The following is a 25756-nucleotide window of genomic DNA, read 5'->3' as shown; positions in this document are numbered from 1 at the left end:
TTCTCCACACAGTAAGAAATTCATGGCAGTTGTTCCTTTGACATAATATTGTTGCGGTTATCACAGTTAAAGCCACACATTACTAGAATGGGCTTGCATTATTAATATCAACCTATGGTCACTACCATCCAAAGAAAATTAGTCTTTCAAGAATATTTGAAGCAGAGCCAATTCCAGCTTGACAAAACTGCCCTTGAAGTCTTTTGTCCACAGCTTTTCTCATCTGTAGCACATCTCTTATGTTAAAGCCACAGGCAATTCTTTTTCTCAGATGGTTTATGTATTTCTTTGTGTATATATTTTAAAAATTACATTTAAACAAGTTCATCACAATGAAATCTAAAATGGCCTCTTTATTCTATTGATTCAAATCCTTTTTCTATTGGCTGAAAGACTGAGGAATGAGAATATGAGGAATATGAGAAAGGTAATAGCAGGAAGTTCCCCATGTCAGTAACAGTCCATGTGTAGAATGAGAGCAGAATCTTAAATCACAAGCAGAAGGTAACTCATCATAATTGTGTTACAGAGTGTTAAGCATATCAGCGATAGCACATCTGGATATTTTGTACCTCAACCACAGTACTCAAACCCATATCTGACAGACAATTTCCTGTACTTAATGTGACGAATCCTTTTACAATCTAGAATATCTCATAGAGCAGAGGACCTTTTTGAAATCCTGTAAAACAAATCTTTATTTCCTTCATCTTTCAGCACACTTTGTTGTGTTCAGTAGTCTGTAATTCCTCATTTATGCTGACAAACATCCCAGTCCTTGATCAGTTGGCAAGAGGCTGCAGGGATCCATCAGACTTCCAATCAGGTTGGGTTGTAAACTTCTGTCTTGTCACTCCGATTGCACCCCAGTTCATGTTATACACATTGTGGCTCTCTGAATTCCTCTCAGAGTTGCAATTAATTATGCTATAGAATCACTGCGTAATAGAAGCATAAAATCATTTAGGTTGGAAAATATCTTTAAGATCATCGAGTCCAGTGATAAACTCATACTGCCAAGTCCATCCCCACTAAACATTGTCCCTGAGTCTACTTGTCTTTTAAATATCTTCAGGGATGATGACTCAGCCACTTCCCTGGAAAGACTCTTGTTGCTTGACAACACTTTCCATGAGTGTTTCCTAATATCCAATCTAAATGGCCCCTGGCACAACTTGAGGCCATTCCTTCTTGTCCCAAAATATCTCAGCTTTGTGTCTCACCTGCCCCTTTCACCTACTGTTGTTCTCATTCACTTTAGTTTCCGATGTTCTGAGCCTTGTTTCCACATGATCCTTAGTCTTTGCCCCATTTGTTTGAAGCCAGGATACCAAGGCAGTGTGCTCCGAACTCCTTTTCTACAGCAGTGGGAGAAGAGATTGCAATTCCCTTCCTACACATCAATGCAGTGCTGGTATATGGCTTTGGTATATCCATTTCTGTTCCTCTTCACACCATTGCTATATACTATCTAGTAAACAACTTCCTCAGTCACTGGCTTTTCTTGAAAAAGTCTATTTTAATCCTGTTCCAGAGGATCTCAACAGTCTTTGCAGCAGTAGGCACTTGTCCAAGCAGGAAACAGAAGTAAATACTGCAGGCACCAATGAACAGGAAACATTCATTTCCATGGCTCTACTTCCTAATAATTGTTACACTTAGTACACTCCTAAACAATGACAGAGAAACTAAGCTTTGAAAAGCTATGTTATCAATGGTTTTGACAGAAATTTTTGGACAAAACCAAATACATTCTAAAAGATATTTTTTTAACAGAGACAGTAGTAAGTACATTGAATTTATTTCTCTTCCCCAACAAATCAAATCTACAAAAGATCCTCCCTGGTCTGAATTAACTGTAATAGTAAAGAACTTAATGTCAGGTTGAATAATGATAGACTTAATGTTTCAGAGAGTTGCTGCTAATTTAACTCATGAGTATCACGAAATAGGGTTTAGGAAACATTTGTATTAAAGCAAAGTAATAGATTCAGCTGAAACTTTAGCAAGAAAATGCATTACAGCAGTGAAATAGTCAGTACTCATATATCAACCTGGGTTTAGCTGATCTGACAAATCTTTTAGATAACAAAAACATAAAAGCACAGTTTGAAACAGTTTAGAAACACATTATGTTCACAATGGCAGACGTGAAACAGTATGCTGACACTTTGGGCCTTTTAATACAACCCCTGTAAACCACTAATTAATCTTCTTACATAAGCAAGGTCACAGACTTCCAGTGTGATTTCATTTCAGCTGATGCACTGAAATGCCTTGAGATTGTTTTATGAAGCTGTCTGAGAATGCCCTTGTGTTTGTCCATAGTTTTTGTCTGGTTGTTTTAACCAGTTTCTTCCATAGCCTTGTGTGTGCAAATCCATTAGCACAATTTACTTTAATTTTCATGAAAAAATAGGGCAAACAGTCTTTTCCAGTCTTTCACAGGTTAATGCAGGTGAAGAAACTGCAGTCTCTCTAATGACCTATATTAGCTGAATTTGAGCTCCTCACAGATCAGGAAAGAAGAGTATTATATGTCTCTTATGCCTCTTAATGCACAAGGACCTCGCTTGCCTCTTATTCCTCCATGCCTTTTCTGTGTCTCTTTTTCCTGTCTTTTAAAGAATTCTGGACTGCTCAAGAAAATTTTATAAAATCTAGGAACAAGCGGAGACTTTTATTTCTCTACAAAGAGAAAAAAAATTGTAAGTGGATTTGAGAAAGAAAGGAAGAGGAATGATTTTTCCATTCCTCCCCAGTGTCCAAGTTCAGATAGATAAAGGATTATCACGTGGTGAATGACATCACCCCTCTATCTCCCCAAGAAACCCAAGCTAGCTGAGCATTTTGCAAAACACACCAAGGGGTCAGCTTTCAGTTCAAAAAAGAAATACTTGAAAAGAACAAAAAGGAATTTAATCCAAACCACTGCACAAAAAAGAGTCTTTCAGTGAAAGGATGAGAATATTGCAATTGACAGGGGTGGGGAGAAAACTTGCCAGTTTACTTGATATTAAGAATAATCAAATTGCCATGAATGAAGCCAGAAGAGATCCAAGCCTCCCTTTGGTCCCTGAATGAAGTCCTGATGTAACATTTCCCCTTATCAGGACATCCCAGTTCCCTCGTGGAGGAGAAATGTCCAGGCAACTTCACCAGCCTGAATCTTTGCAGGGGTAGGTTTTGCTTCTGGCCTGGAGCAACATTAGATGTCTGCTCTCTAACTGAGCTCCCCAAACAAACAAAAGTCAAACATCCCCTCAGCTGAGGAGAGCTGAATCCAGTCTAAATCAGTTGAGTTTCTCCCATTCCAGAAAACCTTGGGCTAAGCAGTTAAGATAGGTCTTTCAGCAGAGCCAAAGAACTGGTTTTTAGTTTTGTAGTTTCAATCCTATTTCAAAATCTAAACTGATAACCCTCCATATTAATTTAAAAATAAATCCTTCTACCTCACTCAATCATGTCTCTAAAAATACTTTGGCCAGATCCAGTGTTCTGGTGTCCTTTCCAGAGGGAAAGCCAGCTGTTTCACCTCCTTGGTTTCATTCTCCAGGCATTCCCAGAGGCCATAAACTAGCACAGCTGTCTCTTGGTGTACCTTTTGGCTACCAGCTATGCTCTGATGAGCCCCAGCTTCTCAGAGGTCCGGATAGCCAGACAGATTGGGGGCAGATTTAGCACTGATTTAAGAATATGTTGAATTTGATTTCAACATGGCATCCAGGCCACAAAGGTGGATTGGGACCAAATTCACCTCGTGATGAGTTGAGTGCAGCAAGTTCTTGGATCTTGATAATATTTAATTTTTTTCTTTCTTTTAAGTTGACCTGTCCTGTTTTGCTTTGTTCTTCTTTCAGTTTTTCAAAATCTTTTTTTTTTATATATCTGCCTTTGTCTTTTTCTTCCTTAATTTTTATTTCCAATAATAGACTTATTAATGTTCCCTTTATTGTTCCTGACATTGCTTTAATGACTCATATTTTGCCATAATTTTTTTTTTCTTTTTCTATTTGGGCTGCATTTCCCCCCAGATACAATCCTTTCTGAGAGCAACACTTTTCCCCCCCAAATCCCTTAAATGACATAACAAATCCTTCAGAGAAATTTTGACCCAGGTGGGATGTCTTATCTGTTGCCATTAAATAGATGTTTGGTTTTGACATGATAAATCACCAGTGTGTTTTAAATAGACTTGGTTTTAAGGTGGAATTTAGCTCCACTGGCAAAGGCAGGGACTTTGAGAAGACATTGTCTTTCTTCCTACCACTCTTTTTTTTATACTATTTAAGACTATAATGATAAATGTTTTTTCTCCCTTTACTATTTTAAAGAACTAAGATCTTGGACATGTGTCTTTCCTCTGTATGCTCGATTTTATTAGGTAACCTTGAGATGATGAGATGGTTGTGAAAAAACAAAAACAACCTTCCCCAACACTCCACAAAAGAAAACCCTTATGGTTTTATTGTCCTGTCAAGGATTTATTGTAAAATTCCATTTCAGCAATTCCAGACTTCATGATTAAAAAGTGTTTGTGGACTTAGAAAAGTGTCCCATTGCTATTTTGAGTCAATAGCTTACTATAAATGTTCTTTGATAAGAATACCAAGAGGACATGAAGGAATGGTGCTAGGATCTCTGTTACATCATTGTGCACACCAGATGAATCTTATCCTACCAGCCTAGAGAGTAGACGGGGTTCATTTCCTAGCAGGCTGGGTTACAACTGAGCAAAAATATCAATGAATCAATGAATAATCAATGCACCTTCATGGAATATTAAACTAATGCTCTTTCCTGACTGATCAGTGCTTCTAATGTTTTTAACAAGTTCAGTATTGTAGGGTGGGTTTCTTTCACTCCAGTTTCACCTATTTGCAATGAAAATCACTCACCTAACCTTTTGGACATCTATTTTAAAATGAGATGGCTCAAATCCTAGATGTGTTTTTTCTCTTCATTTATTATAGGGAGAGTTCAAACTGGTAGCTCAGATATGGCAGTGGGGGTGGACTAGATGGTCTTTAAAGGTATCTTCCAATCCAAACCATTTCATAATTCAGTGATACGAGTCTCTACTCCATTGTTTTGCATGTGGCCAGATTAATCTTATCCAGACAGATTTCTTTTTGTTTTATTCTTTGCATTTTGCTGTTTCCATTGAAAAAAATGAGGGAGAAAACTTCAAGAGGCTACAGAATATTAGAAGTAAATAATTTTTGCAACATCAAAGGCAATGGACATGTTTTAGTGGCAAACCCACTTCACCAGCAAGCTGATAATATTCTGAATTACTTCATTGGCTCAATCCCATTTAAACAGTCATGGTAGCATATAATCACAGTGCTTTAGTTTTATTCCTTAGAGCTTTAGGTAATAGAGACAAATTGCCTAAATAAACAGAGGAACTGTTCACCTTAGCTCCAGATAAAATGCCTGTGTCAAAGTTCCTCACTGAAGACGTTTTGATGCTGATTTTAATGTTTTAATATCAACAGTTTTAACTGTTTTAACAAAAAGTCTGATGTATCAATACATCATTATTTTGATGCAAGCAAAGATTATTTTGAGGATTATATCCAAAACCAGGCAGTAGACAACCAAAATTTAGGTGTATTAACAGCTTGGTTTTACACATCTGGATCCCCCAGAGCAGCTTACAGGACCAGACTGGTGTCTGAGCCAGCGTACATTGTCAGTCTCTTGTCAACGCTCATTACAAATCCATGCTGGTAATACTCAAGTTTACAGCTGCCCGAAGTTGACTCCTCCTGGCAGCACAGGTGAGCTGTAATTTCCCCTTCATGTCCATCCATTAGGCATCCACAGCTCTAAGACCCCTTTCTGTGGGAGTCCCTCTGGTGCCTCATTCAAATAAGAGACTAATCCTCCTGATGGGAAGGAGGAGGAAGAAGAGGAATGTGCAATTCTCTCTCCATGCTGCCCTTATATTCCCAATTTTTTTCTGTAGTGATAATCCAGGACTCTAGGTGCCATACCATGATCTGGGTGATTCAGGCTCAGCTCCCAGGACTTCAGATCATGGATAAGATATGCAAAGAAAAAAACACTCTGGGGAGGAGAAGGAACTAGAAGCCAGCATTTCTTTTTCCAGTTAGTACAGCTGGGTTATGGAGTCATGGTTTTTTTCTGGTCCAACAAAGTTTGAATTTTTCTGGCACAGCTTCTGAGGTTCAGCAGAGGGAAGGACAAGTGCCAGAACTGTCTGGTAGCTAGATGACTTTCCTGGGAGACACATGAATTACTGAAAGCAGGAATCACTGCCTGGCCTAATGGTCTGAGTGCTAGGGAAGGTTGGGAGATGGGACAGAAATTTCCTCCGGTTGAGTTTTAAAAAAATTCTGGTTGCTGCAGATTAATTTTACCTGAACCCAGTTCTGTTGGAATAAGGCATGGACAAAGGTCTCTGATCTCGGAAAGCTTTTAATGCATTTGTAAGCAACAGTTGCATTGCTCTGTCAGGATGGGAGCAGTCAGGGTGTGCTTTGAGATGGTTGAGGGCACCTGAGGGGTCTTTAACTAGAGGAACATGATACATGGTTTTCTCTTAAGAGCAGCTGTGTGAGGTGTTTATCATTGCTCCTAATATGAAGATGGGGGTCCAGTGGAGCTGAATAAATCAGTTAATCCCAACACACACCAGGGAGGCCACCAGCCTGCTGTGTAAAACCTCAGCAGGTCCCTGTGGGCATCATTAGACCTCCTCATACCTTAAAAATCTTGTCCCTGATGCCATCTACTTTTTGTTAGAGGGTAACCTACGCCAGCAGCTCCCCAGGGGCTGGGACCACATGGGGTCCGCTGGGGTGGCAAGGCAGAGTCTGGCCCATCCCTCCATCCCAGTCAGAAGTGGGGCAGTGCAGGGCACCAGGGCAGCCCCAGTCCCCGGCATCAGGCACTTCCTGGGCATGGGCTGAGGCCACACCAGGACACATGGGTGGGCCCATCTTGGTGGGACTCCATGACCAGGCAGGGGAGCTGGAGACCAGCCCTATTGTGACATTGGTGGGGCAGGGACCAACTGGCCCAGGAGGCTGATGTGGTGTCCTTGCCATGGGCAGTGTGCAGAGTACCCCAGGCAGCTGGGCAGGAACAATCAGGGCTGTCAGTACCTCAGGGCCCAAACACTTGCATGCAGTGGTCAGTCCAAAGGTAGGCAGGCTTTATGTGGCTGCTGCTGTGCTGCCGGCCATGCCCTGTGTTTGTCCACCCACTTGCCTCAGCCACCCTGGGCAAAGCCTTACCTGCATGACTTCTGTGTATGCTTTGCCTCCACATGGTCTTGGATTCTACCACTGATGCTTATTTGCAAAACATATACTACTACATCCAGCTTATTTATGCAACCTAAGCATCATTTGGGCCAGACAGCGACCATCTCAGCTGCCAGGATACTGATTTAAACATCCCTGAAAGGAGCTGTGGCTTTCCTATTTGGACACGATGCAAGTTAGTCCCTGCCCTTTTCACAGGTAACAAAACCCTGACCACATCAAGTGTCAAACTGACCCACAACTCTCTTAATGAAAACACCCTGCTCCACAAGCAGAGGTGCCCAGGGGCCTGAGTTCCCTGGAGCAGTCAGCCACTGCATGATGGTTTGCAGCTGTTTATGGTGACTCTGGCTGTGGGTGGTTCAACACTCATGAGGGCACACCACATGGTGAAATCAGACTCTCAGCATGACATTATTGCTGTCTTCAGACAAAATAAACACCTCAGAAACATAAACAAAGATGTTTATTGCAAATAAAAAAATCATATTCACATCATTAAGTCTTATGAATGATAAAGACATCATGTGGACAAGGGCTGCTGTTTTCATCAGAACAGCTGCCTGGGACATGCATATATTTGTCTGAATGTGCCAAACCAAATCTCTAGCCTTCTATCTAGAAAGGTCTTGATTTGACTGGTGACATCATTCTGACACTTTGACAGTTTCATTTTCTCCTGATCTGGCAGTAGAGGGTCATAGAAAACACCAAACCAAGAATCTGGAAAACAAAGATATTTCTGGTATTACTTGGCAGTGCTGGAAATCCCAAGATACAACTGATACACAATGGGAATATTTTGTTTGAAAATGTCTTGGATTCACATGCGGGCTAAATCTGCTATGCAGAAGATTTTTTCCAATGTGGCTCTTACAGAGTACAACTCCAGAATAGAGACATTTTAATGAAGTCAGTATATACCACAGGTAAGACTGCAGACATCATGGAGAAGTTTCATTTGTTTAAAGATGGATTGCCTCTGTGGATGGGGAACCCCATACCTCTGGGTGTTTAAAATGCAGTTGTTAGCTGTAATGGAGCAGTAATTACTGACAAGTTAAGGAATTTGGACAAAAATTGAGCATTTCCTTTTCTGATAAAGTTAGAGGGATGTTCACTGTGTATTCTAAGGGTTGTCTCCCTTTGAAATCTTCTTTTCTAGTGTCACTCTCTTTTGTGTAACTATATGTGTGAAGCGTATGTATACAGGTATACACATACGTGTGCATACTGTATACAGGTATACATCTGTACACATACCTCACTGTTTTGAGTTGCAAATGATCATGCAACAAGTATTTTAAATTTATCATTTATGGACTTGGGTTAGAAACAATAGTGAGTTCACTGAAGAAGCTGTTACTTGAAATAGAAAATTCGGTAGGATCACCTTCTGTATTGGGAATTACTGGGTAAAATTCCATGAATTGTGGCAGACAGCTGGTGAGATCAGATCAGAAAGCTTCCTTCTGGATTTAAAACTAACCAGTCTGTGAAGGTGTTCCACAAAAATGGAAAGCACCCAACTGACACCTTTGAAGCCATAAACACTGGAATACTTTATCTACTTAAAATAGAGACAGAGAAGAGCATATGTAACACAGAGCTAAGACAAAGGGATGGACTCACTGCTGGAATAAACTGACAGGGCTTCCCTGACATACCATGCCCTTGCATGGTACATTTGTCCTTGCACCCACATGAAACTGGGCCCTTCTTATCTGTATAGTTTTCACTAGTAGGGTGAGCTGAAAGCAGTAGCAGCCCACAAGTGGTATAATGAAGCAGGCAGAGGAAGGAAGACCACTTCTTTTTATTTGGGATTTTCTGGAGCAGAGAGGTGGTTAAGCAAGAGGCCAGTTGCTTGAGTTAATATGGAAAGGCCAAATGTTTATCAAGTGTAAATAACCATCTCACAGTTTGTGCTATCTGAGTCTCATATTGTTTATTCTTTTTTTTTTCTAATCCTTTTATGATTGGGAGAGGCAGCCACCATAGAAAACGCAGCTGGAAACAGGAAAGAATGATGGCCAATGAACTAAAGGCTACAGCTCACATAACTGCAGTAACTAGAGCAAAGTGACTTATAATTTGCCTTAGGGATACAGAAGCAATTTTACACCTCTTTTATATTTTTAAGGCCATTTAATATTGGTGTATTTCACCTATTTTCCCCTCAAAGTAAACATATGGGTGAGAGATCTGACCCCCCACATATAGCTCCTTAAATACCACAAAGCCTGTGCTGAGTAAGAAGTTGGTGGCCTGTCCTCTTCCAGTGCTGCAGCTACATAGTTCTTCCCCACTTACTACTATTTTCCTGGAAACACACTTTTCCAGTTTTCCTGGAAACACAGAGTTGGGGCTCTTGTCCACTCTTCTACCACGAGGAGCAATCCTCTGCCAATGATGTTAAGAAGTTTTTGCTTTGAGTAACAGACTGAACTTTCCACAGCAATCTTTGTCATTTCTTTTTTTCCCTCAAACATCCATTGGTGGAGAGTGAGGGTGGAGGAAAAAGAAGGAGGAAGAGTGAAAAGAAAAAAAAATGACTGAAGAAAGCATCATGATGAAATTCCCTGTTTCTTTATCATTTTCTCCTATTCAAATCAAAATCAAGTAGCTGACTGGTTAGCCTCACTTCTTTTCCACCTCTCTTCAGAGAAAATCTTGCATGTTATTCTTCAGTGTATGGTGAGGAAATTAAAATAAACAGTTCACATACTCTGTGGTGGTTTACACACAGGAATATATGGAGCATCACACGTGTGCACTCAGACACATTCATGCAGGATCTTGATGCTTAAAGTTTTAATGCCTCAGCATTATAATTTTGCATCAAAACTTCTCAATGATAGGAATACGTACTTTAGGGGCTAAGTTTTCTTAGGAGTTGACTTTTTCCTCAAGCAAAGATGAGGAAGAGGAGGAAAAGTCTGGCTATTCTCCCTCATGTCTTCTTGTGCTGTTTATTCGCACACGTCTCTGTACACAGGGCCTCAGTGTCAGGGCACAGCGTGGCCTCAGGACTGGCAATTTTTTTGAAGAAAATGTCCCATGTGATACACTTGTACTGGCAGCAGGGTGGTCTGGTCCCACCTGAAGTTTGCATCTCAGCAGCCATATACTGTTTATATGTAATAACAGTAAGGTTATAGCTGAGAGGTGGTTTTCCCTTGTCTATTAATTGAGCAAGCCATGTGTTTTAATCCCATTCCCAATGTATTTCCAAGTAGAACATATTTCCTGTCAGCTACTAAATATTTTAACAGTGTACATTGGTACCTCAATAACAGCCAGTCCAAAGGAGATCCCCATAATTATGGCCAGATTGTCTTTTAGTATTTTCATAATCACTTCTCCACAAGGCTGAAAAATAAAACAAAATTATTAATTATAGGTAAGCAACATTATTCTATGGTTATATAGGAAAGAATCTTCTAAATAAACTCTCTCAAACTCTCTCTTTCTCTTTAACTCTCTGCTAAAGAAAGGCTATTTGAATTTACTCTGGCTTGTTGCTAATGAACACAGAAAGCACATGTGTACTTTATGCTCTGCGAAAGTCTTTGCCTTCCCAAGCATGAAGATTTAGTAGCTGACCATAAAAAGTTACTGTTTCAAAGGAAGACATACAGCTGTAATGCCTAATGTTTGCATAATTTTCAGTTAACAAGGAAAGAAGTGGTTTTTTCTTACTTTCCCTTGATGATCATTCACTACTAGGAAAGAGCCAAGGCAGCCATGACCAGATCTGAAAGGGAACTTCAGTTTCCCACCAATCTAATCTTTGGATTTGAAACTTCAAGGTTTATTATTAGACTTTGGATAAACTAAAAATATTTGGTTATAAAACCTAGCTTAAAAATTAATTTTGTCAAATGTTTGGTGTTCTTAGACTGGGGCTGGATGTAAGAGAGTGATCAGCATGGCTTCATGAGGGGAAAGTCCTGCTTGTTGAACTTGATTTCCTTCTATGACAGGATAACCCATCGAGCTGATCTTGGAAAGCTGGTAGATGTAATCTTTCTGGACTTCAGCAAAGATTTTGATGCTGTCTCACAGTATCCTTCTGGACAAAATGCCCAGCATACAGCTAAATAACCATGTTATGCCATGGGTGAGCAACTGGCTCATGGGTCAGGCACAAAGAATTATAGTAAGGGGGGGTAACATCAGGCTGGAGTCTGGTTAGTAGAGGGATTCTGCAGGGCTCCCTCCTTGGTCCAGTCTCTTCAACATGTTCCTTTAACAACTTGGATGCAGGACTCAAAGGAATATTAAGTAAGTTTGCCAACAGCACTAAACTAGGAGGAGCTGTTGACTCTCTTGAGGGCAGAAAGGCCCTAGAGAGAGAGCTCGGCAAAACAGAGGGATGGGCAACCACCAATTATATGAGGTTTAACAAGGTCAAGTGCCGGATTTTGCAACCCTGGTTATGTTGTGATTAGACTGGCGAATGAGATGCTGGAGAGCAGTGCCATGGGAAAAGGACCTGGGGATCTGGTTGGTGGCAAGTTGAACATGAGTCAGCAGTGCCCTGTCAGCCAGGATGGCCATCCCTGTCCTGGAGTGCATCAGGCACAGCATCACCAGCTGGGCAAGGGAGGGGATTGTCCTGCTCTGCTCTGCACTGGGGCGACCTCACCTCGAGTGTTGGGGGCAGTTTTGGGCATCATAATATATGAAAGGTATAAAGCTGTTAGAGATTGTCCAAAGGAGGGCTGTGAGGACAGTGAAGAGCCTTGACGGGGGAGCCGTATGAGGAGTGGCTGAGGGCACTTGCTCTATTCAACCTGGAGAAGAGGAGACTGGGAGCAGAGACATCTGGGTCTTCAGCATCCTCATGAGAGGAAGCAGAGGGGTAGGTACTGACTTCTTCACTCTCATGAACAGTGACAGGACTCAAGGAAAGGTCATGAAGCTAAGTCAGGGGAGGTTTAGGTTGGATATCAGGAAAAGGTTCTTCACTCAGAGGGTAGCTGGGCACTGGAAGAGTCTCCCCAGGGCAGTGGTCACAGCACCAAGCCTGACAGAGCTCAAGAAGTGTTTGGACAACGCTCTCATGCACATGGTGTGATTCTTGGGGCTGTCCTGTGCAGAGCCAGGAACTGGATTCAATGGTCCTGATGGGTCCCTTCCAACTCAGCTTATTCTAAGATTCTACTACTGAAGTTCTGAGCAGACTACTCTCCTTTTGCATATATGCATACATCTGTTCTTACAGTGACTACATTTTCTCCAGGCACTGACAATCCTCGTTCTGCAAACTGGAGGGAAAGCCAAGTACAGCTTAAATCCATCAAAATTACATTGCTGTTACAACACTATGACTGTCTTCCCTCCAAATGTAGTTGTATTTTTTCACCACATTTCCTCTCTCACAATAAACACATGGGTCTTCTAGTTCTTCCAAAAAACCTCTCATTTAAGCTGACTCATAACTGCACTGAATTTCAAATCTTTTTTCCCATATCAGAAGAGTTGGATATCTCTATTAGAATCTCATACCACCATGAAATCTGTGATATCTTGCACCTGCAGTAATTTCACAGATGGCTTCTCATGTGTCCTTTGAGGGCTTGCCTGAGGCCAAAAAGACATTAAAGTGTGGCCAAAACAGCCTCTTTGTATACATCTTATTTCCAGATTGGGTTCTGGCATCCTCTACTTAACCAGACTGTTTCTTTTCTTCGAAATAGTATTTGCTTCTGTGGGATTACATGGGGAGGAACTTACTGCTCAGGCAGGACCTGACTAAGGACCTGTACAATTGGAGAATTATACAACCAGAATGGACATTTGCTAAAACCTGCTTGGTGCTAGGTGCATACTGGCAAACTTTGCACCACCTGCATTGTAAAACTTCAATTATTTTTTGCTATTCAATTATTTTGCGCACTTATTTTTTCATATTTTTTTTCATACCCATGGAGTCCAGATTTACTCATAAGGAGACAGGCAAACCATGAAATTTGTTAATTGGGATCTCTACTGTCTACTAGATGGTACTCTCCTGAGTGTGTTTTCTTGTTGCCTGTCACCAGATATTTTGCCTTATTATTATATTAATTGTTTTAAGATTTTCAAAAGGCTGTAGTTGTAAGAAATCACTCTTTGAGTATTCTGCCATGAATCCTACAGTATACAAGATTTCTTTCCAGCAGGTCCTGCAAAACGAGTGTGGGTTTTTTATTAAAGGATTATAAAACCCCAAAGGTCTTGAATTTATTGTATTTGATTTTCAATATACCTTAGCATTTTGAAAGTCTCTAAGTCAACATTTCTACTACCACAATGAGCCTGAGTGGGAACATAACCTTCTGGGAGGGGAATGAGGGCCAAAGGGTAGCTGATGTGCAGCTCTGACCCAGAGGCATACCCTGACCCCAAAGTCATGATTATTTTCATCAATAGTAACCTTGCAGATTGCTAAGGGCCTAAACTGGAAGCATCTCAGGAAGAGGAAGGAGCAAAATTATGAACAGTCACTTCTTAACACATGGCACAGGGGTAATTCTGGCTAACAAAGAGAATGCAAAACCTTCCGTTTTCAGAGAGATGCAGAACTGCTGACTTTGCCAGTCACCAAAGATAACCTTGGGTTAAAACTTGGCTCTTTGGAAAGAAGAGTAAACATTTTTCTCACCTTTTTATAGATGTATCTGCCTTGATATTTGGTGCAGAGGTCTGAACTAGAGGGGTTCTCTAGTTCACACTCACAGATTTTTGAGGCAGGTTTGTTAAAATTTTTTCCCCAGTCTTCAGCTCCATTCAGCAATCCACAGCATTGGTTCTGCAAGAAAGGAGTAAATGGGGAGAAGAGTTAAAAAAGAGGTGATTTTCAGTTTGAAGAGAGTAGGTGAGGGAGCTGAGAGGAACAACAAAACCCAAATTTTATCTCATCTTTTTCCATGTGGAAGTTGTCCCAAATTGGTATGTCTCAAACACCCTTTACATTTCCATACCACTTATAAGAATGTAAGTGCACAAGTCAAAAAAAAAAAAAAAAAAAAAGAAAGAAGAGATAGGGGGAAAAAAGACCAAATTTTCAGTATAAAGTGCTCAATAAACATTTACATACTATAAAGCTAGTAATTATCAATGCCAGAATGGAACTGGAACACTGGGTGTAGCATGTTTTGAGAATCAAGACTTCTTTCTGTCGGTTATACTTGCAGAAGGTAAGTTGCTGGCTCCAGTATCATCCACATTTCACATCTTGAAAAGCCAGGCTGGAAATGTAAAATTCAGGCACATAAAACTCCAAAATCTAGAAAAATAACCACTTTGAATGATGGTTATCCCTTTAAATTAGAAATGGACTGAGGAGACCAGGGCTCCATTTGGGGTTTGTGAAACCTAAACCAGGTGCAGTTTCACTTCATGCTCCACTATATTGAAGCCACTAAAGCTCAGGGGTGCAAAGTTGGGTTTGAGGTTCTCCCTCTATTAAAAACCAGCTGGAAATGTTCACATAATTTTGTATAAAAAGCAAAGGCTGTGGGACATAATATAGCAGTTCTGGTACATTTAAAAATTAGTGCAGTAATGATGGTATTTTTCATTTTGCTCATCTCTCCAGAGAGTTGCTTATTATATCAGAAGAAATAAGCTGTCTCAGAAGCAGAGGACAAGGCTGGAAGTGGAATGGGAAGGAGAAGTGGAGGTAACATAAGACACCTAAATATTGTTCCTTGTTTCATTTTCTTTCATACAGCAGTCTTTAAAAGCATAAGAATTAACTTTAAGTCTATCCATCAAAGTCATCACCCATCAGGGACTAAAAAACCCAGAAGAGCAGGCATTCCATCAATGTACAGGCCCAGGTACTTGTGGGAGGGGAAGGGGTGTGTGCTGTCAATTATATCAATGAGATTCCAGGGAATTCTCTGCATGATACCCTGGAGCAAGCTCACACTAAGTGTCGACCATCTGGCATCTTGCAGGGTGGGGGCGCCAGGAAAAGTATAAACAGAACAAAAATAAACTTCTCATCATATTTTCTTCCCACTTGTCACACAGTAAAGCATGGCATTTAATGACTTTATAGCAGTCGGATATTCCAAATTAAATACACTCCTGTGTTTTCCTCATCCCTGGGGTTATCTTTCCTTAAAAGTACTGGAGTGTTCTTATTTGAGATATGGTGAAGGATTAATGTTCCTTCAGAAGGAAAAGCTGTAGGAAAGGGCCATGCAGTTCTCTCATGAAAGAGCTTAGCTAACTGTCAATTTCACTTGCATGTGGTGTGTCCTTGCTTCATTGCTCTTACAGACAACACTATTGCACAAAGAAATCATCACGGGAAGACCATGTCCTATCAAGACAACAGAAGCTCCTTCTGTGGTATTTCAACTTGTCTTTAAGTCAAACCCTTCCCTATCCCCAGGGAATGAAATTCAAGTCTGTGACAGAGTAGTCTTAAAATGAAGCAGAGACAGATGCTAGAGATGAAAGAGATAACAACCCTTTCATTTTTTTTTACTGTTTAATTACCTCTCTCTCAAACTTCTGGAATGTCTCTTGATACTCTTTCTCTGCTCCTGTAGTGCTTTGCAGTGCTTCCATATTTGCCGTTAGAGTAAGGTTAAGGGCTAATTCCACCTGCAAGTTAAAATATATTATTAATTTTTTGAAAGAAACAAAACTATATGAAGACATCAATGAAAATCTTGAATAATACTGTACCTGAGATTTGTACACTGCTCCTAAAATACCTCCTGTGACCTGAAGAATCACAATCAGAAGTAGTCCAATGAAAAACTGGAAAGAAAACAGAAGGGGTAGAAAACTATATTACTTTTGACCAAGGTGATATAATTTCTTCTAAGTTAACATTTCTCTTTCATGTGCTTGAATAACCATGTAGGTAGAATGATGTTCCAGTCAGAGCTGCTCCAATTATTTCTTCTTTGACGATGAGAAAAAGTGGTGCTCGAGACAGAGTGTGCTCAGCTGGTGATCAAAACAAGGCGCACACCAGAATAGTGGCATGATAACAGTGTGTAGGTGGGAGTTGGGCAGGAGGACAGGGAGGACATTCTAGGTGGACCAGCAAAGGGAGCAACTGGGAATTTATAAAATTAAATAAGATAGGTAATGGGGGAAAGTTGATAGAGGGAACTTTGATGGTGTCTGGATAGAAGAAAAGCTAGTGACATGCCCAGGTCTCTCTGGACCTTGTCTTCTTGCTGATGAGACCAACCATCATTTTTACCACAATAGAATTCAGAAGGGGCCCAAAATCAAGGTAAGAAATGAAAACACAGGATCATAATCATGCTTTTGGTTAAATTAAAAGGTTCTCATTCTTGTTTCATAATACTTGCAAGGACTCTATCCATCAAATGAAGCTGTGGCCTGTTAAAGGCAGACAAATGGGTTTTTTTCCTACCAACATCAGCATGCACCGGCTCTCCCTTACAGCACCGCAACATCCCAGGAACCCAAGGACCATAATGATGGAGCCCACGGCTATTAGTAGATTAACTCCTGCAAGCATGCCGCTGTCCATCCCCTGAAAAGAGAGGGAAAAAAAATCTTCCAGCTACAAGAAGGTCCTCCTAAAAACATCCGTATTACCCAAAACAAGATAATTATTTTGTAACTGATAAATATACTGAGTAACAACTATGGACAAATTCTGATCCATAAATAAACAAAGCTCTAATGCTCCCTTCTCAAATGTTTTGGTGGAGAGCTTTGTAAAATCTGTTTTTTCACAATCTTTGTTTCTGCACAAGATGAAAGTCAATTTTACAAAGTAAATGAATAGATAAAGATCTTCTGTCTTTAAAGGGGCTTTCAGTTGGTTTTCAGTCAATGAATCTTTGCCTTTTACTGGAAGTAGGAGACTTGATTATCTCAAAACCTCTTCTACATTAACCAAATGTTAAAGAAAAAAACTCTCTGTTTGTCATTAGAAGGCCAGGAATATACTCTGTGACTGTTCCTGAGAGAACACTTCTCAGAGCGATGCTGGATATATTAGAGAAATAGTTAGATGTATTTTCCAAGGCAGCTTTCTTTCTTTCTTTTTTTTTTTTTCTTTTTTTTTTTTCCCCAGGCTTGCTCTCCAATATTACCCTCAGAGATAATAACTTTATTTTGATGTGTGGGACATTCAACTAAACAATTCATATACCTCAATATTATTAAATATCAAATTATTCAGTTCCCACAGGACTGACTAAGGCCAAAGGCCAAAATAGAGAAAAGTGTTCAAAGAATATTTTCCAGTGTGACTGGTGCCAAGATTAGCAAAAATGTCTGGAAGTTGTCACATGTATCTTCTGATGGAAATTGCAAAGGTATATAGACAAGTATAATTTGAAGAATGTGTTGTTCTTTCCCTTTCCAAGTTGGACTGAACCTCCTGTTATTTATTCTTAGAAAGCTCTATTCATCTACAGCCAAATCCTTATGCTCTGCTCAGTTATTACTGAGGTGAAACATACATTGGTTTTGAATGGGAACTTTGCCTGCCTTGAGGCAAAAATGTGAGAAAATGCTTTCAGTTTTTGTCCTGACTCTTAATTCTAGGTTTTTGGGGAGTACTAAGTGTCGTTTCAGGAAAGCAGTTTGTCACACATTTAAATATTCCTTTCTGAATAGGAAATCTCTCAAAAAAATAAGATATGGTAGTAGTTGTGGTTGTCCAAGCTCCATTGTATCGTTTGAGGCATCATACTACAGATTGTCAACTATCAAGTATGGCAGTTTTAGCTTCTAGTAAAATGTTGATTGAGGAGGGAAAGTTGTGATTCTTCCTATTCCACAGAAGAGAATGGCAGAACTCTCCACCATGACCTAATTTACCCGATGACACAGTGTCATCCTGAACAGAGTTCACTTGCATCCATGCTCTGCCAGATGAGACATCTCGGACTGGCTAAGGGAAACAGTGTCATCAGCCAAATGGCAGGAAATATACAAAGCTATCTTCTTACCTCCACCATCTTTTTATTTCCAGGTGGGAAAATACTGGCTTAAAAATTATTGTTCTTAACTGACAGACTGTGCTAGAGCAACAGGGGAGTTATCTGAAGAACTGCAACTTGATCTATACTAAAGGCTCAATCTGAAAGTTGAAAAAAAAATGCTTCCATGACACACCTGGCCATTTTTTCACTTCTATGGCCAAAAACGTCTTTTTGAAAATAGAAGAATTCAAATTAAGCTTTCAAATTAATTTGCATTTCTATGGCCAAAATTCATTTGAAGAAATGTACTGCTTAAACCTTAGAGTCAGTGCCATTCGGTACACTCTGGGCAAAAGGGCCTACAGGACCATGGGGTCTTTGCAACAACAGGACCAACCTCTGCTGCATGTCTGCAAGATTAAGAGCTCCTCAAAACTGTATTTTCCCTAGCTTTGCAGAAAATAAAAGTCATAATATCCAAAGTAATTTAATAACCCATACAAAAATCCAGGAGGGCAATTCAGGGTCTTTCTTCTACCCTCCAGGAGGACTTTTAGGACATTGTAATGCTAGACTCTTGAGCATCTAAGACTCTTTATATATAAATATGAGGGGAAAAGGATAAGGTGTTTTTAAGGAGCTGTTGAAAATTCAAGGGAAAAATCCTTTCTCCCTTTCAAAGTTATAGTTACTAGGGAAATAAGAGTTGTGTTATTGAATATAGTGAGAAAGATAAAATATTCCCTAAAAACATACGGAGTAACCCTAGGAATAAATATGAATGTACTATTTTAATAGGGAAAAACATTGAAAAGTCTATGAGCTGCATGGCTCCACATTATTCTCTCTAACACCAAAATCATTAACAAAACCATAATTATTTTTCACTAGAGGTGAGAGACACATTTTCAGACAGAAATCTGTGTGCATCTGCATGAAACTACATTAATAACACTAGCAGCTACTTCTCATAGTCATCTATCTCTGCTTGCATCAACCACTTTATCTGACTACCTGCACCATGATATTTAATCTTAACACCATAAAATGCATTCCTCTTCACCCACACAAACCACCTCAACAAAAACATAGCAAATTTGTGCAAATGAACATGGGAAATTAAAGTGTATGCAGAGGTTTCCACCTTTTGCATGGTGCTGGTATGACTGCATTTACCTGCTGAGCACCGCTAACACGTATCCATATAGAGACTCCCAGAATAATGGAACCACACACCTGTGGGAGAAAATAAAGACAAGTAAGAAGGGTCAGCAACTTTTTTACTAACATTCAGTATCCAAATTGCACCATATGCCGTCCAAACTTCTGAAATCATTTGTCTGGCAAAGCAAAAGAAACATGAATTGCTGGAGCAGAGAATATTGATTCATTTCCAGGAAAATTCATAAGTGTAGTTAAATCTTCAGGTATGCACCAAATCCCTGATGTTTCTACCTCAGAGGACTATGAATTTTCATGATGATTTATACATGTGTTTGGGAAGCACACAGAAATTCTGTCAGGTGAGAGAGTAATATAAATTGCTATTGTATGTGTAAAAGGTGTCTGTAAAGAATGTTGTTTCTTGTATAATGGAAACATGATATTTGATAAGGGATGTTTGTGTAATTGTTGTTTCTAGATTTATTCAGGACACATATCTGGAGACATTCTCTAGGATAAAGCTATCAGGAAAAGTTCTAAATAAATTCTTTCTGCTGTTTCAAATGCAGCAATATCTGACCATCTCCAATCCTTAGAATAGTCCTCATAAAATGCCTAGAGTAATTGTTTCCATTATATTTTTATAGAAAACAGCCAAGTACAACTTGGTCTTGTACATGAGAATGTTTGGCCAGGATGACTTGCCTTAAGATGTTGAAGTCAGGGAAGATGAATCCCAGGTCCAGACACATTCCCTCATCCCTAGTTGTGCTCCTATTTCATCGATCATTGAGGTACCATTCCCCTGTGTGCCAGTCACTCTATTCCTAACCTTGGTGCTGATGATTCTTGCACAGAATTTCTCTTTATTAAATGTTGGACATAGGTAGCCAAGAGACTACTCAGGTGTAAGGTTTGTGTCTACTGAGATGACTGGTAGGAAAGAGACATCACTGAGGACCAGGGACTAATCAGATTTAGAATTATCTCCATCTGCCACTAATACTCAAGTCATAAATGGCCCTGAAATGTTGTTATGAATTTCCCTTGAAGACTGGGACTATTGAAATTAAAATAGTTATTTTTATATCTTTTAGATATTTTTTCTTAAAAATACTTCCCTTACAGAAGTTTTCACATAATATTCAGCGTCAATGACTTTAGCAGATTATTGAATATGGAATAGAGCCAGCACTCAGACATGGGTACCACACATTTTCCTGATCTAAGTAAAGCTCCTATAGGCACATTTTAAACCTGAAAAGGAAAGTTGTACAGTCAATGACAACTATAGCATGTTATCAGATTTAACTAGAACTCCCCACTGAAACCTTTTGAATCCTGCTGAATCTGCCTAGAAACTGATGGTATCATATGACTGTACATTTTGGTCTTGTTCAGCAGCACTGTGTGAGTGGTGTGGCTATTCACTAGATAACATGGGCTTGCTAATGTGAAAATTTCCACTGAAGAGTCTACAGGTACAAATCCAAAGAGAGTTTGTCACACTGTCTTTTTTATTACATAGCACCTCCCATAAAAGTACAGCAGAGTAGTAGAAGCAAATTTAGCTAAATGTACAGGAACTCATCAATCAGATGCAAATGTTACACTATTTCCTCCACGTAAAAATAGACACATCATTTATAAATCAAAATTTTAGTAAGATGTGCACATATTTTAATTTTTAAAATAGAGTTTTTAGGTTGGTAAAAAATTCTCCATTTCAGTAAAATCTTAATGGTTTGTTTCTGTTTATTTTCATAGTATACAAAGTGTACAAAAACACACAATGAAAAGCAAATAAATATTTTATTTGCTATTGTGAAATAGCAAATAAAAATGGTCTGTTCCCAAAGAGCCCAAGCTGAACATGTCAAGTTTGCTGGAATACTCCATCTTAATTTTTGAGTTTTCTTAAAATAAAGTTTCAAGTAAATAAACTTCATTTCAGGAAATTTCATTTTTAATGAACCACCAGTGTTTTCCAATGGAATAAAATTAGCTTATTTGAAAATGTCTTCACCCATTTTCCCGAAACTAGATGGCTATGGTATTTTTGCCTTAACCCTTGATAAAGAATCACTGGTCTTATCTCAGTCTCATAAACTGAACAGCAACAGTACTGCTTCCCTCAAATTTGGTAGGTCCTCCTCAAGCTTTCAGTTTTGGTGTGATGAGGAAATACAGCCTAGTTAGTTAAATCAATATCACCTCAGATGAGCCTGACATAGTGCTGAACCAACAGTATATTAAGACTCTGCAATTCTCATACACACAAATACCAAATTTATGGGGAATTTCCTCCATTGGCACACCCTTTTCAAACATTCAGTTCGAGGATATCAGGAGGAACTTGTACAAGGTTGCTTCTGTTAAAGAAAACATTCGACTGGAACACTTCCTTGAGACACCTGAAATTACAGCTCTAGGAAGGTCCTACAGAGAATGTGGTCTCTGGCTCAGCAAACCTGCTAAGCATGCGTTGCTACTTCAGGGATTGAGATGTCCACATCAAGGTTCGGGGAAGGGGCCACTTTGTTTGTAGCTGGGACTGCAAGTCTGGTATTAACAACTGATCAAAGATGCTCCGTCACTATGTTGCTTCAAACTAGTGTCAGACATCAGTATTTGGTGGGAAAAAAAAGGTAGTTCTACAATTTTGCATGATGTGGAGTAGCAGAAGTTGACACAATGAGGACAGCAGGTAAGACTGGATATCCTGCGAACTCCAAAGAAGGGAAAGAAGAAAAATCTGACGTGTTAGAACTAACAAGGGTTAATTTAAGGACTGTTAGAAATTCCATATAGGCACCTAGTTCCAAAGCACAGGTCTTTAAAAGCCTAGTCAGCTATTTTTCACCAAACTAGGAAGATGAAAAACTCTATTTGTGTGCTGGAGCCCAACATGGGGCTCTTGGGTATGTAGATGCCCAGGGGACACGTTATGTAGTGAAGCCAAAGTCAATTTGCAGAGCTATCTTAGGCTATTCCAGGGCTTGCACATTTAGAGGGATGCTGCATGAGCTGCTCAGAAAAAGTAATCAGAAGGCTAGGAAGACCATTCCTGAGTCTTCTAAGAGGGGCCACTCCCTGATAGATTGCAAAGGGCATAAAATGAAAGGGCACCAGGTAAATAGGCAGCCGTCATTCTTATCTATTAAGGTTAATGTCACCCTCATTTCCCAGTATCAATAATTTTCCACTTGTCAACTGCCTTGTACACTAGAGAAAGCAGCTGTGGGACAAGTGGCTGAAAAATCATCTCTGTTCCCTCTACCTTACTATTGCAGTTTAATGATTTCCAGGAATCAGAGACAGGACTGTGAACCAAAAAATTCAGTTTTGTCAGCCCATACATCTGTTCTTCCTGATCTTGATCATGCTAAACTTAACATCTTCCTAAAAATAATTAACTATAGCTGCATTCCTGTCCTTCTCTGTTTCATTCTTCCCTATCTTAATAGTGCTAAACAGCTTCCTTTAAAAGAGTTAACTACAGTTGCATTCCTGTCCTTCTCTGTTCCATCCAGGCAGTCACATGCACAGCGAATACTCTCAGCATTCTCTTACTCAGAATACAGTATGGGTTTTCCAACTTTGGTATAAAAATAGGAAGTTTGTTTCACACATGCTTGTTTCAAGGCTCCCCCAGGATCCCACCCCTTTTTTTACCCTAGGAAATCCATACTGTCTCTGGGGGCACGGGACATTACTCCAGTGTTCGTTCTAGAAGTAGTTTGGAGCTTTTCTGATGCTAGTCTGAGACATTTCCCCATGTTTTAGCTTACAGTAAACACAGATGAATGTGAACAGGTGTGCTGGTTTTGGCTGGGGTAATTTTCTTCACAGTGGCTGGTATAGGGCTGTGTTTTGGATTTGTGCTGAACACAGGGTTCATAATATAGAGAAGTTTTTGTTATTGCTGAGCAGGGCTTACATCGAGTTTTCTTTCTCCTTTCATACTGCTACTCTGGTGAGGGGACTGGGGGTGCGTGGGAAGTTGGGAGGAGACACACCCTGGACAGAATACCATAGCTGACCACAGGAATGTTCCAAACCATTTGACATCATGCTCAGTAGATAAATCTGGGAGGAAGAAGGAGAAAGGCAGAGGATGTTTGAAGTGATGACATTTGTGTTCACAAGTAAACATTTCACTTTATGGGGCCCTGCCATCCCAGAGATGGCTGAACATCTGCCTGCCCATGTGAAGCAGGGAATTAATTCCTTGGGCTTTTTTGCTTGCATGTATGGCTTTTGCTTTCCCTATTAAACTGTCTTTATGTCAACTCATGAATTTTCCAGCTTTTAAACCTCCAATTCTGTCTCCGATCCTGCTGGTGGGGGAGTGAGTGAGCATCTGCGTGGTACTTGGTTTCTCATTGGGGTCAAACCACAAAAACAGGAAAAACTTCCTGAGGAACAGGAATTCAAATTCAGAAGCTTATAGATTCTTGTAAGTATTGTTGCATAAAAACTTCAACACAAATGTCAAAAATCTTCAATCTGCCTTGATAGAATTGGAGGAAGAAACTGGGGGACACAGTCCAAACCATCGCTGGTCTGTCAGGAATTTCTTTGTGAGGTTCATAAGCAACCAAAGAATTTGGTCTAGCCACAGATTTTCCAAGGCTACTGTTTGTGGTCCCTTTTGAATGGTATCACCTTTTCACTTGAAAAAAATCCCTTGAGGCAAAGCCCATAATGTGTCTAGTAGTTCCTCTTCTGGTTTCAGTGAACCCCTGGTGAACCTGAAAAATCTCTGTCAGGAAATCTGACAGTGAGGTTGAACCATGAGAGAAACGTTCTTTAACTCAAACCTTTCCAGAGCTTCCAGGACCTGAAATTCTTGCAACCCAGATAAGATGTGATAAATAAACAAATATGGTTCAAATAACACCCACACCCAGAAACCTGCCTGCTGTATTGGCCTGTGCTGTGCTGTATCGGCCTTGGTACAGCTGTTGGCAGTACTGCCAGCGCATACATTCTTACAAACATTTACTGCCCACCATCAGAAACTAATTATGCACTGAATGTAACGCAAAGAACCACAAAGAAGGATATGAAAACCGTTTATCAATTAGGAGGCTAAAAATTCAAGTGAATTTTCCATATTTTCTGTTGCAACTACATATTCAGGATCTTGCATGCCAACAGCAGCAATAAAAGGATGAGAACTGTGCATTGTTATTGGAGAGTCTCTTACATTCTGACTGAGTGATGTCCTTTAACATGGGAGGCACAAGATGAGCAGGGAGACAGACTTGTGGCTTGTCTACTTTTGAATGCAGAGGGAAAAGTGTTTAGATGAAAAAAGACAAAGGGAAGGGCAAAAGTTAAATATATTCTCCCCTCCCTGATTTAGAATCGTACTCTGGTTCCACTTATGCTCTATTTTCCTTACAATTCTTTTAACTACAGCATTCAGACAATGGGGAACACATTTCATGCATTACTAATAACAGTTTAAACGCTAACTTACCCAAAATAAGAAGTTGAAGACAAACATGGAGTACTTAATGCAGCTGCTTACACCCGCCATTTTCGACAAGCTGAGACAAAAACAAGTGCCGCAGAAGAAGCTTTCCTAAGAGTTTGACCTTGATATAAAAGTTGTTCTTGTGTCTTCAGAAAACCTCTCAAACCACGTCAAATTACACCGTGCTCTGCTACCGAAAGCAAAAATTATGACCGAGTTATCCACAATTGCTTAAGTAGTTGCTTTACCACAGGTAAACATTAACCAAGCATTGGGGAAGCACTACAAGTTGTTATCACCACAGGCTCTTACTGTGTCTTGTGATTTGTACTTCTCTGTAATAATCCTATTACTTACCCTACACCTCAAAAGTAAATAATGAAGCAAAAGCTATAGTTCGGCAAGTGATCATAAAAATATTTTACAGACCTGCTTTTAAGAGGAGGTTGAAATGATTGCAGTTCTTTACATTGCAGGGTTTAATCTTTCACTGCCTTGTGTTCACTGCCAGCATTCATTCAGTTGTGTTCACACTTCCGCTTCAGATATTCAACCGGCATAAAGGGATGGGTCTGGTTTATCCTAGCAGAGGTGGGGCAAGGCATCTGCCAACATTTTCTCCCTCTATCTACTTCAGATCCTTTTCCCCTTCCTCACCAAGTCAGGACCCCAGGACTCTGAGCATTGTGCACAAAATGTCCGACTGTGCAGGTTTCCAGAAGTGTTTTGAACCCCAGCGTGGTAATCCTAGTTCTGGCATTAGATGCAGGATACCTCTCAGAAATAGGAACTAGACTCATTCCAGAAGGCAAGGCAATAAGCTTATTTCATTCGGTTTGGGCTTTGTCTTGTTTGTTTTCTTCTGTGTCCCTCCAACTAGG

At 39.9% G+C, this 25756-nt stretch overlaps 1 protein-coding gene across 2 annotated transcripts; it reads right to left on the bottom strand.

Annotated features, from left to right (window-relative positions):
- Positions 1-7745: 7745 nt before the first annotated feature.
- On the bottom strand, positions 7746-25361 carry TSPAN8 (tetraspanin 8). 2 transcript variants are annotated; one of them, XM_042017767.1, is made up of 9 exons: positions 25305-25361; positions 24879-25065; positions 19403-19462; positions 16699-16821; positions 15993-16067; positions 15801-15908; positions 13951-14097; positions 10587-10670; positions 7746-8021 (listed from the first exon to the last, which is right to left on the bottom strand). In XM_042017767.1, the coding sequence occupies exons 2-9, from the start codon at positions 24936-24938 to the stop codon at positions 7968-7970; spliced, it is 711 nt and encodes a 236-aa protein (XP_041873701.1). In that variant the 5' UTR covers positions 24939-25065; positions 25305-25361; the 3' UTR covers positions 7746-7967. The 2 variants fall into 2 exon arrangements, with proteins under 2 accessions (XP_041873701.1, XP_041873700.1); XM_042017766.1 differs by lacking the exon at positions 25305-25361 and having other exon boundaries at positions 24879-25126.
- Between the last annotated feature and the right edge of the window lie 395 nt (positions 25362-25756).

This window comes from Corvus kubaryi, unplaced genomic scaffold (assembly GCF_017639235.1).
Source record: "Corvus kubaryi isolate FWS band 111438036 unplaced genomic scaffold, C.kubaryi_AGA036_p1.0 137, whole genome shotgun sequence".
Classification (NCBI taxonomy): domain Eukaryota; kingdom Metazoa; phylum Chordata; class Aves; order Passeriformes; family Corvidae; genus Corvus; species Corvus kubaryi.
The sequence above is the reverse complement of the archived record's forward strand: the minus strand, read 5'-3'. Positions and strand labels throughout refer to the sequence as shown.